Raw genomic sequence first — 15,454 nt, 5'->3', positions numbered from 1 at the left:
AGGAGGGGAGAACAAGTGAGGCTGCCTCCCCCCATCCCCTCCAGGAATGAGCTAGTAGAACCCAGGCGTCAGGCTGCCCAGTTCCAACAGTGGTGACAAGGGCCCCTTTGTGCCCCCCTCCCTCGGGGGCAGGGCGGAGCTGGGCCCTGGAGGCAGGCGGCCCCTGGCACCCAGGGGGAGGGGACGGGCTGGCAAGTGGGGGCCTGGACCCTGGGAGGCCAGGGGACTGTAAGCGGGGCCGGTGGAGCAGAGGGTGCAGAAGCAAGAGCATCCAAGTGAGTACTGCAGCCAAAAGGGGCCAGCCATGAGGCGGAGAGTCGAGGACTGGGGCTGAGAGGGTGCAGCAAAGGACGCCCAGAAGCACGTGCAAGACAAGGTGCTCTGGGCCATGGATGGTCACTGGGAACTGCCCCTATTTTAGGATGGGGCGGGGTGCTGCTCAGGACGGCTTGGGGAACGGGCTGGGACCATGGCAGGGACAGTGACTGGGCTTAGGGAAGGAACCACAGAGAGGAAGAACGCAGGGCTCTTCTCAGCATCCCTGTGGTGGAAAGTCTGCAGTAACAGCTGCCCTGGGGCTCCTAAGTTTGGGCCAGATGGCAGGGTTGGGGGTGAGGGGGGCTGGATGAAGAGCAGAGGGATGGGCAGGTGATCATCCACCTGCATCCTGCCATCTGTGAGGGGGTGGGGGCAGTGAGCTGTGTGTGAGACAGTGTCAGCACCCGGGTGCATGACAGGTGTGTGTGTGTTCGCTTGCATGTGCACGCACACACCTCCCCTGGGTGAGTCTTAATCTACATCAGTGCTCCTCAACCTTGTTTTCTTTTTTTAAAAAAAAGATTTTATTTATTTATTTGACAGAGAGATAGAGCACAAGTAGGCAGAGAGGCAGGCAGAGGGAGAGGGAGAAGCAGACTCTCCACTGAGCAGGGAGCCCGACGTGGGGCTCGATCCCAGAACCCTGGGATCATGACCTGAGCCGAAGGCAGACGCTTAACCGACTGAGCCACCCAGGCGCCCCAACCTTGTTTTCATTATACCCCGCTAAGGAATAATTTTAGAGCTATTTTTCCTAATCCCATTCCCACCATGAAATTTTACGACCATAGACGTACAGTACATACGTTTATGTACTGTGGCCCTTTAGAGAGTCACAGCTCACCGTAACAGCTAAGACTTTCCTGGCCCCCACCCTAAGGACCCATCTCAGCCCCCATTACGAACGGGTGGTCTACCTGCTTGTGTCACAAGTCTGCCAGGGCCCTGTAACCGGCCCTCGCCTGTGTCCCGTATCTTCTTGTTGCAGTGTGTCCATCAGCCTGTGTCTGGGTGGGTCCGTTCTTGGCTGCCTCCCAGTGTGTGTATGCAGGTCCATGTGTCTTTGTGCGCATGGCCTGCAGGCGGGTCCATGTGTGTGCCTGCATGCCCGTGTCAGCCCTGGGGTGTGGTGGGCGGGAGGCAGGGCAGTGCAGGGACGCTTCTGTGACCGTGTGTGTGTGTGTGTGTGTGTGTGTGTGTGTGTGTGGAGGGTATCTGCAGGTGCAGGGGGCTCGCTGCCCTGCCCAGGTGTGTGCCTGCATCACTATTGTGTGAGCCTGTTCCTTCTGGTTGGGTCTAGATCTGTCACATTTCAGACCGGCATTTGCATGTGTCTGACTGCATTCGCCCATGTCCGTGGGAAGAGGGCGGCCAAGGCCAGGGAAGGCAGCCACTTGAAACCCTGGCTTTGACCCTGACGCGACCCACAGAGCAGCCGGGTGCCAGGGACTCACGAGCTCCCAACCCTGGGCTCCTTCCTGGCCCCGCTCCAGGCCCAGCCAGGAGTGCCCGATTCTTCTTTCATCCCACCTACCCCGAGAAGCCCCCCAGGCTGAGGCACCCTCACCCTGAGGGAACAGGGCTCTTTTGTCCCGGGCCCTGGCCTCTGTTGAGGGTGGGGACACCAGGGGCTGTCTGTGGGGTGGGAGAGGGCGGCAGGAATTCCCGCGGCATGTTGGGAATGCTGATGCTGTGAAACCCAGTCATTGATGGGCTGGGTCCCTGCCTGCCACCCCCAGGCCTCAGCCGTGGGACATCTGCTCCCTCACCCCACTCACCACACAGCCCGCCTCCCCGCCACCCCGATGCTCCGCTGCTCCCCTTTCCTCCCCAAAGTTCTTCGCCATCACGGCTCGGGGCGGGCAGGCTGTGACTGCAGCTTCCAGGCTGTGTGGGAAGGTCCCAAGCATCCCCGGGCAGCGGAGACCACGTGGGCAGCCCTACAGCGGGCCACCACTCAGAGCGGACACGGAGAGAGGGCGGCCGGCGCTGCACCTGTCTGGCTCTCATTCCAGGTTGGCTGGCTGACAGCTTCAAGTGAGAAGCGAAGGCATTCCCAACTCAGGGAGACTGAGGTGAGGGGCAGGGTTCCAACTTCTCTTTCCCCCTGGCTTCCCCTGCTTCTTGTGGCCGGTCCAGCCCTGGCTCTGTCCTTACTTTCTGGAAACGCCCAGGGGCACGATGGTGATGAAGATAATTATCAGCATGTCACTACAACGTAGAGACAGGGCGGTCTGGTAGTTAAGTCTGCAGACGAGGAGCTAGGCAGACTGGCCACCAGCTGTGTGCCCTTGGGCAAATTACTTAATCTCTCTGGACCGCAGCTATAACATGCGGGTTCTAACTGCCCCTACCTCAAAGAGACCAAATGAATTAATACAGCAGAGTCAAGCACTGGGGCCTGATGCATGGTCAATGCATTAGAAATGTTTGTAATTCCAAATAATGATACTGGCAGCAGCCAACCTCTGAACAGGCCCCCTCCTGAAGAGGCACCCTTCACCTCTTCCCCCGGCCTTTAGTGCTCTCCTCTCCCCTCTCCAGCTGTCGCTCACTTGCTGGACAAAATGATATTCCTCACGACACTGCCGCTGTTTTGGATTATGATTTCAGGTAAGGGCTAGGGGTGCGGGGGATCCTGGGGCCTTGGCCCCTGAGTGGGCTGGGGCTGTTTCTGTGGGTCCCTGCAGCCCCCAGGGGCATGGTGGAAGGTGATGGGAGTGTGTGTGTGTGGGGGGGGCGGGCGTGGTGATCAGGGAAGGACATGTCCCTCCCCCTCAGTGGTCCTGCTTGCCCACAGCCTCTCGAGGGGGTCACTGGGGTGCCTGGATGCCCTCCTCCATCTCTGCCTTCGAGGGCACGTGCGTCTCCATCCCCTGCCGCTTCGACTTCCCCGATGAGCTGCGGCCAGCCGTGGTGCATGGCGTCTGGTACTTCAACAGCCCCTACCCGAAAAACTATCCCCCGGTGGTCTTCAAGTCTCGAACCCAAGTCGTGCATGAGAGCTTTCAGGGCCGCAGCCGCCTCCTGGGGGACCTGGGCCTGCGTAACTGCACCCTCCTGCTCAGCAGCCTCAGCCCCGAGCTGGGCGGCAAGTACTACTTCCGCGGGGACCTAGGGGGCTACAACCAGTACACCTTCTCAGAGCACAGTGTCCTGGATATCATCAGTGAGTCCCCAGAGGGTGTGCGCATGCAGTGGGCGGGAGGTTTTGGGGGGGGGCGCCAAGTCCTCCCCAGAGCCTTTCCAGGGAGTTCTGGGATGGCCGGGCCAGGGATTTCTCAGTCTGGCTGGGGGGTGCAAACTCCCATGCCCTCACGGACCAGGTAGATGACAGAAATAGGCAAACCAGGGCCCCAAACAAGAGGAAAAATGAGGGCTCTTCCTCTTCTAGAAATAACTGGAAGGAAAGCAGTGGGGCCCAGGGGTTAGGGGTAAGGCCTCAGGATCCCTGAGTTAGCTGGGTGCCTGTGGGCATGTTACTTAATGTCTCTGGGCCTTGTTTTCCTCTTCTGTAAGATGGGAATAAGAATAGCACTTACAGTTCAATGAGTGAATCCTTGTGGAGTGTGCAGAGCAATGCCTGGTTCTGGGTAACCAGTGCTGGGGGAGAATGTGGAGATACTGCTCTCAGACAGTTTGAATTTTTAAGAGAAACCAGAACTGTGTGTTTTTCTGTGTAATCTCCTAATTCCTAAACATTGGCTGCTGATTCAGATTTTTAAAAACAAATCCTAAGTTTAGGCCGAATAACATGCAGTTCTGGGCCAGATTTGGCAGAGTGGGGCATGCCGCCTAATTCCTGAGAGGCCCTATAGCACGGAGTCCCTAGATTCGGGTTCCCCATCAGCACAGAGTCCAAATGAGCCAGGTTACAGCTCCGATGCAGAAAGAGACCCCAATGGTACAGCTAGACATGTATCTCCAGGACATAACACACACACACACACACACACACACACAAGTGGAAAATAAACCAAAGCAGACAGGGGAAAGAAGTTTCTTCAGGGTTACAGTGCAGTATCCAGAGCACAGATGATGAAACCAGAGTGACAGAGTTTGAAGCTCAGTTTTACTCCACACTAGCTGTGGCCTCAGTTTCATCATCTAAAACATGAGCAAAATAACATTACCCACCTTCTGGCATGGCTGGAAGGACTGGCAAGGGAAACACTGTAAAGTACTCAGCCCATTATATTGTTATTTTCATTATTACCCATCTGAGGTCGGATGGTGGAGGGCCTCTGGGTGAAGGATAACCAGGAGGAGAGAAGATTGTAGGAAATTCTGTACGCAAGGATGGGGAGGGGACCAGGAGCCAAGAATGCTTCCTCAACCCTCCTGTTCCCGCCTCTCATCTAGACACCCCCAACATCGTGGTCCCCCCGGAGGTGGTGGTAGGGTCGGAAGTGGAAGTGAGCTGCATGGTGCCTGACAACTGCCCAGAGCTGCGCCCGGAGCTCAGCTGGCTGGGCCACGAAGGGCTGGGGGAGCCCGCGGTCCTGGGTCGGCTGCGCGAGGACGAGGGCACCTGGGTGCAGGTGTCACTGCTACACTTCGTGCCCACTAGGGAGGCCAACGGCCACCGGCTGGGCTGCCAGGCCTCCTTCCCCAACACCACCCTGCAGTTCGAGGGCTATGCCAGCCTGGACGTCAAGTGTGAGCCTGGGGGCGGGGCGAGGCGGGGGGCGGGGTCAGGGCCGGGGGCGGGGTCTGCGGTCCCAGCCCGCTGACCCCCACCCCGTCCTTGTGTCGCGGGCCTCAGACCCCCCTGTGATCGTGGAGATGAATGCCTCGGTGGAAGCCATCGAGGGCTCGCACGTCAGCCTGCTCTGCGGGGCGGACAGCAACCCCCTGCCGCTGCTGACCTGGATGCGGGACGGCACGGTGCTCCGGGAGGCCGTGGCCGAGAGCCTGTTCTTGGATCTGGAAGAGGTGACCCCCGCGGAGGACGGCGTCTACGCCTGCCTGGCAGAGAACGCCTACGGCCAGGACAACCGCACCGTGGGGCTCAGCGTCATGTGTGAGTGGCGCCCGCGCCCCGCACCGGCCCCAGGCGGACAGAGGAGGGGAGACAGGCGGCGGAGCCAGGGGGCTGGTGGAGCTGGGCGGGGGGCGGGGGCGGGCCCCCCAGGCCACAAACAAGGTGGAGGCCAAGGTGGAGCGGAGGGCTGCGGGTCAAGGCGTTCCTTCCTGCGTCCCACAAGTATCTGATGAACACCTACTGCTCACCACTCTCATCCCCCAGACGAGGTGCGAAGACAGATGGGTCCCTGCCCCCCAGGGGAGCCAGTGAAACTCCGTTTCCTTCAGACCAGCCTTGGCTGGTCTAGGAGTAGATCTGGGCCCTGGAAATCCGCATTTCCCAATGAGCCCCAGTGCAGCTGTAGGGAGAGGGACGAAGGGACCCCAGACCTCACCCAGACCCTTGCACACTGTGTACATTCTGGAGTCCCCCGGGGAGGGCGGGGAACGCCAGGGCTGGTCAGATAAGGTTCTTTGTTAGGAACCAAGGAGAGGTCATTCATTCATTCACAAATATTTATTGAGGCAAAATGCCCAGGGCTGTGGATAATAATAATGAGAGCTGCAGCCAACATTTACTCAGCAGTTTCTGAGAGCTTTCCACAAATACGCTTACCCCGGACATCCCCACGGCTGGCCCTGACCCACCTCTTCTCTTCTCAGGGAAGCCTTCCCTCACCATCCTAGTTAAAACTCCAAATACCCTGATTTCCCGTACCACGTTTCCTTTTCTACAAAGCCCTTATCCCCATCTTGCCAACTACATTTATTTACTAACACAGTGTCCACTCAGGTGGTTGGGAATCTTCATCTTACTTTGTTCAGGCTAAAACAGCGCCTGTCCCATAGGTTCTCAGTGGCTCCTGTGTGGTTGGGACTATTATTAAGCTCATTTTCCAGATAAGAGAAACGAGGCCCCGAGGGGTTAGGACATGGGTCCACACCCAGCTGGTAAGGGGTAGAGCTGGGATTCGAGCACAAGCGCTCTGACCGCAGAGCCCCTGTTCTTGTAAACAGGATAGCCAGACAGGGGTTACCTGAACCATCCTGAGCCAGTGTGCTGAGATTGGGGTATATGGGGTCACATTGGGGGTGGGAGTTGGCTGGCAGAAGAGGCACCCTTGGCTTCTGACCATTGACGCCCCCTGTCCTGCCCCCCCCCAGATGCACCCCGGAAGCCGATGGTGAACGGGACGATGGTGGCCGTGGAGGGGGAGACGGTCTCCATCTTGTGCTCCACACAGAGCAACCCGGATCCTATTCTCACCATCTTCAAGGAGAAGCAGATTCTGGCCACGGTCATCTACGAGAGCGAGCTGCAGCTTGAGCTGCCTGCCGTCACTCCGGAGGATGACGGAGAGTACTGGTGTGTGGCTGAGAACCAGTATGGCCAGAGGGCCACCACCTTCAACCTATCCGTGGAATGTGAGTATCCCCCCCACTCCCCCCCCACCCCACCCCCGCTCCTCTCCCATTGTCCTGCTGAGAGCCAGCTGGACTTGATCTCCTTCCACATTCCCTGTCTCAGTGGATGGTTCAGTGGGGGCACCTGGGTTACTGGGAAGCATCCATGCATCCCAACCAAGGGTCAGCTTTGCACCAGTAGATGAGAATGAGCAAGGGAGGGAAGCTGAATCCACAGCAAGAAATTGGAAGTCCCACCTGAGAGTACTGTGTTCCCACATCCTGGGGTGTGCTTTTGACCAAGGAGATTTCTGGATCCTGTGGCCTCTGACCCCTTTGCATTCACCAATAACCACGACATCTAACCCTTGAGTTGCATTGCTATGTACCAGGCATTGCTGGAAGCTTTGTACGGGGATCCACTCAATTGATCCACATGACATTCCCAGGAGAGAGGTTCTATTACTGTCTCCAGTTTCCTGAGAAGCAAACTGAGGCCCAGAGAGGTTATGCCATTTACCCAAGGTCACACAGCTAGAGAACGGTTCAAATCCAGACAGTCTGGCTCCACTGTTCTGTACTGCCATGGTTGACCTCATCCTATGTTATTACATCAGAATACATTGATCAAGCAGTTGTTATGTGCCAAGGGCAGGGTGACTCTGGGGGATGTGGGGGAGAAGACCAAGAGGACACCAAGCTTATTAACAGATGCAGTATAGCCAGATCAACGGGATGGATGCACATAGAAAGGCTGGAGGTCTTGGAAATGAAGCTCAACCTTCCACTGGCAATCAGCACCTGTCCCGACCTCCCCACTGGATGACACTGCCAACACCCCCACCCCCATCTCGACCCCAGCCTGTGCGCGGGGCTGTAGCTCCCAGCTTGCGGTTTCCATTCCCTCTCCTGCAGCAACTCCCTCTGGAATGTCACCTCCATGTTGCCATCTCCTCTGCCTCCTCTTCAGCTCCTGCCCGGCCTCTGGTACTAGTCTCCATACTTTACCACTCCCCGCCTCCATTAATCCACCTACAGTGGTCCCCAGACGGTATTGAGCACCATGCCTACTCAGTACTTTGGATGTGGTAATAATCACTACGTGGTAGATACAGACTATTTCTGGAGTGCCACCTTGCAAGGCAAAGGGGTGGCCACGCACTGCTGTGCTAACCTTTCGCCTTGGGGCACATTCCCTCCCAGCCTCTGCTTGCTCGCAGTACCCACGGTGATCATGAGTTGTGGGGTGTTCTGCTTTCTCCATCCTTGCCCTCCTGGGCCCAGCTTCCTCCTTCTGCTACACCCCTTTTCCCTGTCACACCCCCAGCCAGTGGCCTTTTAAGTCGGAGGGTTAGAGAGTCCCCTGAGAATTGGATGGAGGCCCCCGAGCACGAACACCGCAGCGTCTCACGTCCATGGGCAGTCACAGGCTCTCCTGTGCAGCAAACGGTCGTTCATGGTCTGCTCTGGGCAGGACCCCGAGCTCTGCAGGTGTTCTTCTGTGGAGCCCGTGTGGTCATCCTGTGAGGCAGATATGCATTATCATCATCCTGGCCTCAGGCTGCTGGGCACGGCATCCCTCAGGCTCCTCTCTGTCCCTGAAGTCTGTGTCCCCTTGCCGACAATGGCAGGTGCCCCTAGTGTGGGGCTTCCTTCTTACTCGCTGAACCATCGCTGAACCAGGACCCAGCTTGGTGAGGGACATGCAGCAAGGTACTCACCTCTACTGAGTGCTCGTTCGCAGGGGACTAGTCTGAGCCCTTGGCGCATCCTGACCTATTTTGGTCTCGCCACAACATAATTGTGAGGGACTGTTCTTCACCCCAGTTTAAGAGAAGGAAACTGAAGTGTGAGCTGGTGTCCAGCACCAGACAGAGCTGAACTGCCCCAGGTCAGAATCCCCACTCTGTCTTCCATCTTGTTGCATGATCCCAGACAAGTGACTTCACTTTTGCTGAGCCTCTCCACCGACAAATGGGTATATGATAACCGTAGCTTACCCCAGAGAAGGTTGTGAAGAGTCTGGACGTTATGCTGAGCGCCCAACAGCACCTGAGCCATCCTCTGTGCTCCGTAAATAATTTCCCACTAATCTCTCCCTTGGACTCCAGGCTCGGTGCCCATCCTAAGTGCCTGCGGTCAAGGCTTTGCTCATGTGCTCCCCCTGCTGGAATGGTTTCATTTTTCTCATCCTGAATCCTTGGGAGGAATGTTAAGCCTTTATATCACACTTGTGAGCCTGGCTTCAGAGTTCCCATAGGCCCTTGCGAAAAAGGACCAATACTCCTGTTTGCACAGATGAAAACTCCACCTTGGAGGCCTAGGGAAGCCTAATGGCCTGATCGGGGCCAGTAAATGGCAGAGCTGGGCTTCAAGCCAAAGCTGTCCCACCCCAAACTCCCCATTTTTTGTGGGACTGGGGGTCTGTAAAGGGTCAGTTCCCCAGGTCTCCCAGGCCACCTGCGAAGCTGCGGAGATACTAAGCACATGCAGGCAGGGTGGCGGCAAGGGATAGAGGGCGGACACTCTCACCAGAGCAGTAGGGGTGCAGTCTTGAATGAAAGGGTTTCTAAAAAAATGTTAATAGCTGTTGGTTCAGGCTTGTCATTATTCACTTACTCTGTGGGGTGTTAATTCACTAACACTACAACAAGCATAGTGCATGTTTGCCTGAACAGATTTCGGGCTATATATTTTTAATTTACTAAATTTAGACGCAAGTACCAATTGAGGTTCCAGTTGAAACCATCTCGAGGTCGAATCCGGCCACGTGACTCCCTGGCCCGTCACTGTTACCTGCATATTCTTTTTTTTTTTGCCGGAAATTGAAAGTAAGTGGGGGGTAGATGGCCCGAGGGTCCTTTGGCCGTGTGTAAGTAGGGTTCTGGTCAGAAGTGAGAACCAGGGCTCAGTCTAGAGAGAGCAGACTCTGGTGCTGGATTCCTCAGGAGGGAAAGAGAATATACTTTTAAAAACAACATTCGATGTTCTATTATATCATATTTTAGAAAATGAAAGAAAGAAACAAACAAAAAAACCCCCACAAAAACCAGGCCAGTACCATTTTTGTAATATAAATGGCAGCAAAGGAAAGCTCAACACAATGATCTTGGATGGAGGGCGGGGGTTGGTGCCAGTGGCAGTGGAGGATCCCATGAAGGGGGGACAGTCAGGGTGCAAGGGGGCTCGAAGGAGTCAGCAGGGGCATCTGCAGGTGACCAGGGAGGGGAGCCGGCAGGACTCAATAGCCCATACCAGTCTTCACAGAGATCTGCTATGTGAAAGGCGCGTTCCAAGCGTGGGGACAGAGTGGAGGCAGAGCGAGAGCCTGCCTTGACGGAGGCAAGAGCCCAGCTGTATGGGTATCTCACATGGGTAGGGTAAGTGCTGGGGAGCAAAACCCAAGTGAGACAGGGAGCAAATGGTTGGTGAAGCGAGGTGCAATTTCTGTGAGTGGTCAGAGAAAGAGATGTCATCTGAGTAGAGCCAAAGATGTGCAAAGGGGGAAATGCAGCTCGTCTCTGAGACAGCTACCACCTGCTCCACCAAGGAGTCCCCTGAGGCTCAGCCTCCAGTTGGCGCCAGTCCCCTGAGTCCTGGTCCTTCTTGCCCCTGCAGTTGCCCCCTTGATCCTCCTGGAGTCCCACTGCGCAGCAGCCCGGGACACAGTGCAGTGTCTGTGTGTGGTGAAATCCAACCCGGAGCCGTCCGTGGCCTTCGAGCTGCCCTCACGCAACGTGACCGTGAACGAGACGGAGCGGGAGTTCGTGTACTCGGAGCGCAGCGGCCTCCTGCTCACCAGCATCCTCACGCTGCGGGGCCAGGCCCAGGCCCCTCCCCGCGTCATCTGCACGGCCCACAACCTCTACGGCACCAAGAGCCTGGAGCTGCCCTTCCAGGGAGCCCGTGAGTGCTGTGATCGGGGGCTGGGAGCCACAGGGGTGGAGGGGGCTTCTCTTGAATCCAGGCTTCCCTCCCTGAGGCTGAGCATCAGCCATCAAGCACGGGTCAGGCGACGCAGGTGGATCAAGCAGTAAAGATGCCCTTTCCAGTTGGTAAGGAGAGGCTGCCCTGGGTTGCCTGCGCTTTAATGTTTGCCTGGACCCTCTGGCCACTAAGCCCTCCAGGCCAGTCAGGCAGTGCAAGGCCATGCCAGCTATGGAAATGTTTTCACCATTACCTCTGCCCCAGCCCATCTCCCAAGACCCCGGGGTGTCCTCACTACCACCAGCATTCCTGAGGGTGCCTGGGTCTTCTGTCCTCAGACCACCTGATGTGGGCCAAGATCGGCCCCGTGGGAGCCGTGGTAGCCTTTGCCATCCTAATTGCCATCGTCTGCTACATTACCCAGACACGCAGAAAGTGAGTGGCCTGTCAGGGCTCATCTGGGGAGGCAGGGAGTCTCCCGGGGCTGGGGAGGCAGGGAGGTCAGTTAGAGGCAGCAGGTGGGCGAGGGAGGGCAGCCCTGCATGTGTGTGGGAGGGCGATTCTGCTCTGTGGATGTTTGGCTGCATGGAGGAGGCTCCTGCTAACACGTAAGGGTGGGCCAGTGCCCAGGCGCAGCACTTTCCCCTGTTGGCTACCTTGTCTCCACATTCTGTGGCCATAGCCTCCTGGCCTCTAGGAACCCTCCTGCACACGCTGCGGTGCAATGTGGGAAAGCCAGCTACCCCTGGCTCGTAGCCACAGGGTCGGTCACAGTCAGTTCCAGGGCCCGGGTGATTACACACATCGTCCCCGGCAACAAACACACTCCCCAGCCCCAAACCACACCCACCTACCATACCTTTGCTGTTTTTCCTCCTTGTGGCACACACACATCAGCTGCCCTGAAAACCAATTCATCTTTCTGCTCCACATCCTGGTAGCAAGAGGGGCTGACAGAGCCAGAGCACATGGAAAGAACCCCAGGAAGCCAGGCTGGGTTCCCCAAAAGTGGCAGAGACCAGGGACTAGATGGAGGGATGGGCAGTGGGGGACAGGAAGAGGCTGGTCATTCTGAAGAGGCCATCTACCCTGTCTTAGAGAGATGGGTGGGAACAGCCCTGGGGTCCCTTGAGCCAAACTCTTAAGGTAGATGGGGTGCAGAAAGGGAGCGGAGAGGGAGGCCTGGGACTCCTGCTGGGGCTGACACGTCCTGCTCTGCAGAAAGAATGTGACAGAGAGCCCCAGCTTCTCGGCGGGGGACAACCCCCCGGTCCTGTTCAGCAGCGACTTCCGCATCTCTGGGGCACCAGAGAAGTATGAGGTGAGGGCCAGAGGCCTGTGGTTCCAGACTAGCTGGAGAAACTGGGTGCCAAGGACATGGAGGGCCTGGGAGGGCCTGGGAGGCCAAGGGGCAGACGGGAGGCTGGTCCCTTCAGAAGGGAAAGGGAGGAGGTGCGGAGGGTGGCTGCACCTGGGCTGGGAGCGGTGCTCAGGCTGATCCTGCAAAGGGGGCTGAGGGACTCAGTGGAGGGCAGCCCCCATCCTTTCCACCTGGGTCTATGACTGCATTTCCTTCTCCAATAGTCCAGAGAGGTCTCTACCCTGGAATGAGCGCCCCAGGAGGTAGGTTCCAGGGGCCTCAATGTGCCCACCTCTGGGCCCTTGTCGGGTCTCGGGGTTGGCATGCATGTGTGTGCGTTCTCGTCAGGCATCCAGGATGTTCCCTGGTTAAGTCTGACTCTGCCCAGCCCTCCTGGCCTTGTCTATTCTGTCCTGTTGCTGCTCCCTTCTATCTGTGGCCACTGTCCTGTGTCTGTGTCCAAAGGCCCCCTGTAGGGGTGGGGGCGGGGTGGAACACAGGACAGGGAAGCCAAAGTCACCCCTGAAGGATCTCCCAGATTGAGGAGGGGAGCCACCCCAGACCCAAACATAGGGGAAGGCCGTCCAGAGCCAGGCACTTACACACATTTGGAAAGGCGGGATCCCGACCAGGTGGCCTTAATCGGCGAAGATGCTATGGGTTGAATCGTGTGCCCCCCAAATTCCTATGTTGAAGAGGGCTTCCTGGATTTGTAGATGACTCTCAGGCTTAGCAAAGAAGAGGCTGTTGTGCATGGAGCACCAGCAAGGACAAAGGCCCCAGGCTGCGCCAGTGTGCCTTGAGAAAGGAGGTCTACACGGACAGGGCTTTGGGACTCAACTCTGGAGCTGTGTGGGTGCAAGTAACTGCAGCCTTTGCCCCTGAAAAAGGTGGCACAAGACCCTTCTAATGGGCTAGTTCTGTTCATAGAGTGAGAGGCGACTGGGATCTGAGAGGAGGCTGCTGGGCCTTCGGGGGGAACCCCCAGAGCTGGACCTGAGCTATTCTCACTCGGACCTGGGAAAACGACCCACCAAGGACAGCTACACCCTGACAGAGGAGCTGGCCGAGTATGCTGAAATCCGTGTCAAGTGAGGGAGCTGGGGGCAGCCTGTGTGGCCACCCCTCCCTCAGGACCCTCACTGGCCCCTACTGGCTATGGGCTCTCTTTCTCCTCAGAGTGGTGGGGCTGGGGCAGGAAAGGGAGGGGGCAGGTGACAGTGAGGTCCTGGGGGCCTGGCCTCCCCTCCTTCCCAGCTGCCCCCGGCCCTACCAGCACCCACCCTGCACTGTGGCTCCTCTCTAACCTCCTTTAACCTCATCTGTCTGGAGGGGAGCTCCGTCTGTCCATCCATGTTATTTATTGCTACCCCCTGCCTGGTCTCCACACCCGGCCCCAGGACCTGTACAGAGGGACTGAAATAAAGGCCATGAAGCCATGCACCTGTCTAGATCCTGATGATTTCTGATCCATCCTAAGGGAGCCTGCCACCCCTCTCCTTGCCCTCTGCAAAGTCCTGTGTGGGGACAAGGGCCCAAGAATTCTAGCCCTGAGCCCAAGGCCACCGCCCTGAAGCTGCCCCCACTCTGAGCTGGCAGCTGTGGGCTGGGTCTGGCCCCTTCACTCACTCACATCCCCTCCTGTCCCCTGCAGGTCGGGGTGTTTCGTGGGCCTGTGTTGGTTTGACTGCCATCTCTCACATTCATGCCATACTCCGCAGCTCCAGCCTTTCCAGCTTTACTTTTTTGGTTCAAGAAACATTAAGTAGGCACCAGCTGTGTATGGAGCCCCTTCAGGAAGCTCAGGCCATCCTGGGAAGGGACGGGACAATGCTGTGAAGATTAACACTGGGGCTCAGAGAAGCTAGGTCATTTTCCTAGGATCCCAGAGCTAGGAAACAGAGTGGCCAGGCCCTGGACTCAGTTCTTTTTTTCCATAACCCCTGTTGGCAATTTGAAGAGGGCCAGACTCTCCGGTACAAATGGTATTAATAACTAAGAGTTGCTGAGCACTTGCTATGTGCCCCATGGTTCTACCTGATCTACATTAATTAATCTCCACTTACCTTCCCTAACTAGTATGACAATGGCTCTCAAAGTGGGGTCCCGCACCAGCAGCATCTGCATCACCTGGGAACTTGTTAGAAAGGCACATTCTCGGGGCGCCCGGGTGACTCAGATGGTTAAGCATCTGCCTTTGGCTCAGGTCATGATCTCGGGGTCCTGGAATTGAGCCCCACACCAGGCTCCCTGCTCAGTGGGGAGTCTGCTTCTCCCTCTTCCTCTACCCTCCACCTCGCTCGTGTGTGCTCTTTCTCAAATAAATAAATAAAATCTTAAAAAAGAAAAGGAAAAGGAAAGAAAAGGAAAAGAAAAAAGAAAAAAGATAAGATTCTCAAGTCCCCACGCCAGACTGCAGGAACCAGAAACGCTGGGGTGGGGCCCCTCCAGGTGATTCTGATGCATTGACATTTGCAAACCCAGAGGAGCTGAGGCACAGAGGTTAAATCACTTCCTTGAGGTCCCCCAGCTGGTAACTGCACAGCCCCAACTTAAGCCCAGAGCCCACAGCTCTCACCACTGTGCGCTCCGCCATCTTGGTGAGAAGCACCGGGAGCTCATGGGCCCAAGGGTGCTGAGGGAACCCTAAGAGTAGAGCTGCCGTGTGGTTACAGCTCCTGAACAGAGTTGGTTTTTGAAGAAGGCAGAGGATACTATAGAGGCCACAGTCAAGACTGAGAGGCAGGACTAACCAAACCATGTTGGGAGGGAAGGCGATGAGGCCGCCTCGGCTGGACTGGGAAGTCCCTTGCAGGAGCAAGGCAGAGCTGAGGCTGGTAGTGGGGCTAGGAGCGGCGGGGAGGGGACAGACCCCGAGGCCTGCCCGAGCCCTTTCCTCGCGGGGCTCTCTCAGTCTTGTAGAGAGGAGGACATTGAATCAATGGCTTCATGCATAATGCCCAACTGCAACCTGTGATACCTGCTCCCGAGACCAGTGCAAGGGGGGCTTCTAGAGCGCAGAATGGAGGTGTGTCTTGGGGTCTCAGGGGTCAGGGAAGGCATCCCACTGACAGGAAAGTCCCACAGGGACAGCGTGTATGAGGGCCCCAAGTGGGAACATATTTGGCAAAATTCCAGGAGCTGAAAACAAGGCCAGAGAGTGGTCGGGGATGGGGCAGAGATTAGTAGGGGCTTCACAGCAGCCCCGGGAGCCATCTCCACTGGATCCCTGGCACACGCACAGGGACCCCGCCCTGACACACCTGTCCTCTGACAACAGACCCTGGCTCCAGCACGTCTGGCCTGGGAGGAATGCCCCTAAGGACTTCGCCCTGAGGAGCACAGCAGTGTCAATAATGAGGGACTGAAGTAACCCTGTGCTGCCCAAAGCACTACCCGAGCACCATGCTGATGAGCCAG

The 15,454-nt window shown here is 57.1% G+C and overlaps 1 protein-coding gene across 1 annotated transcript; it reads left to right on the top strand.

The window, feature by feature from the left end:
• The first annotated feature begins 220 nt into the window (after positions 1–220).
• On the top strand, positions 221–13,467 carry MAG (myelin associated glycoprotein). The gene is made up of 11 exons (XM_021700825.2): positions 221–275; positions 2,334–2,393; positions 2,863–2,931; positions 3,119–3,487; positions 4,681–4,977; positions 5,084–5,341; positions 6,508–6,768; positions 10,366–10,653; positions 11,013–11,109; positions 11,896–11,995; positions 12,965–13,467. Exons 3-11 carry the CDS (start codon positions 2,886–2,888, stop codon positions 13,127–13,129), a joined length of 1,881 nt encoding a protein of 626 aa, XP_021556500.1. The 5' UTR covers positions 221–275; positions 2,334–2,393; positions 2,863–2,885; the 3' UTR covers positions 13,130–13,467.
• Positions 13,468–15,454: the final 1,987 nt, after the last annotated feature.

The sequence above is a fragment of the Neomonachus schauinslandi genome, chromosome 16 (genome assembly GCF_002201575.2).
Source record: "Neomonachus schauinslandi chromosome 16, ASM220157v2, whole genome shotgun sequence".
Classification (NCBI taxonomy): Eukaryota; Metazoa; Chordata; class Mammalia; order Carnivora; family Phocidae; genus Neomonachus; species Neomonachus schauinslandi.
This window is presented reverse-complemented; position numbering and strand designations above follow the sequence as displayed.

What these genes read in the sequence shown, in the direction of transcription:
- MAG (XM_021700825.2), top strand. Translation starts at nt 2,886, where the DNA reads ATGATATTCCTCACGACACTGCCGCTGTTTTGGATTATGATTTCAG. An exon ending in GTTTTGGATTATGATTTCAG is followed by an intron (nt 2,932 to 3,118) that starts GTAAGGGCTAGG and finishes GCTTGCCCACAG; the next exon opens with CCTCTCGAGGGGGTCACTGG. An exon ending in TGCCAGCCTGGACGTCAAGT is followed by an intron (nt 4,978 to 5,083) that starts GTGAGCCTGGGG and finishes CGCGGGCCTCAG; the next exon opens with ACCCCCCTGTGATCGTGGAG.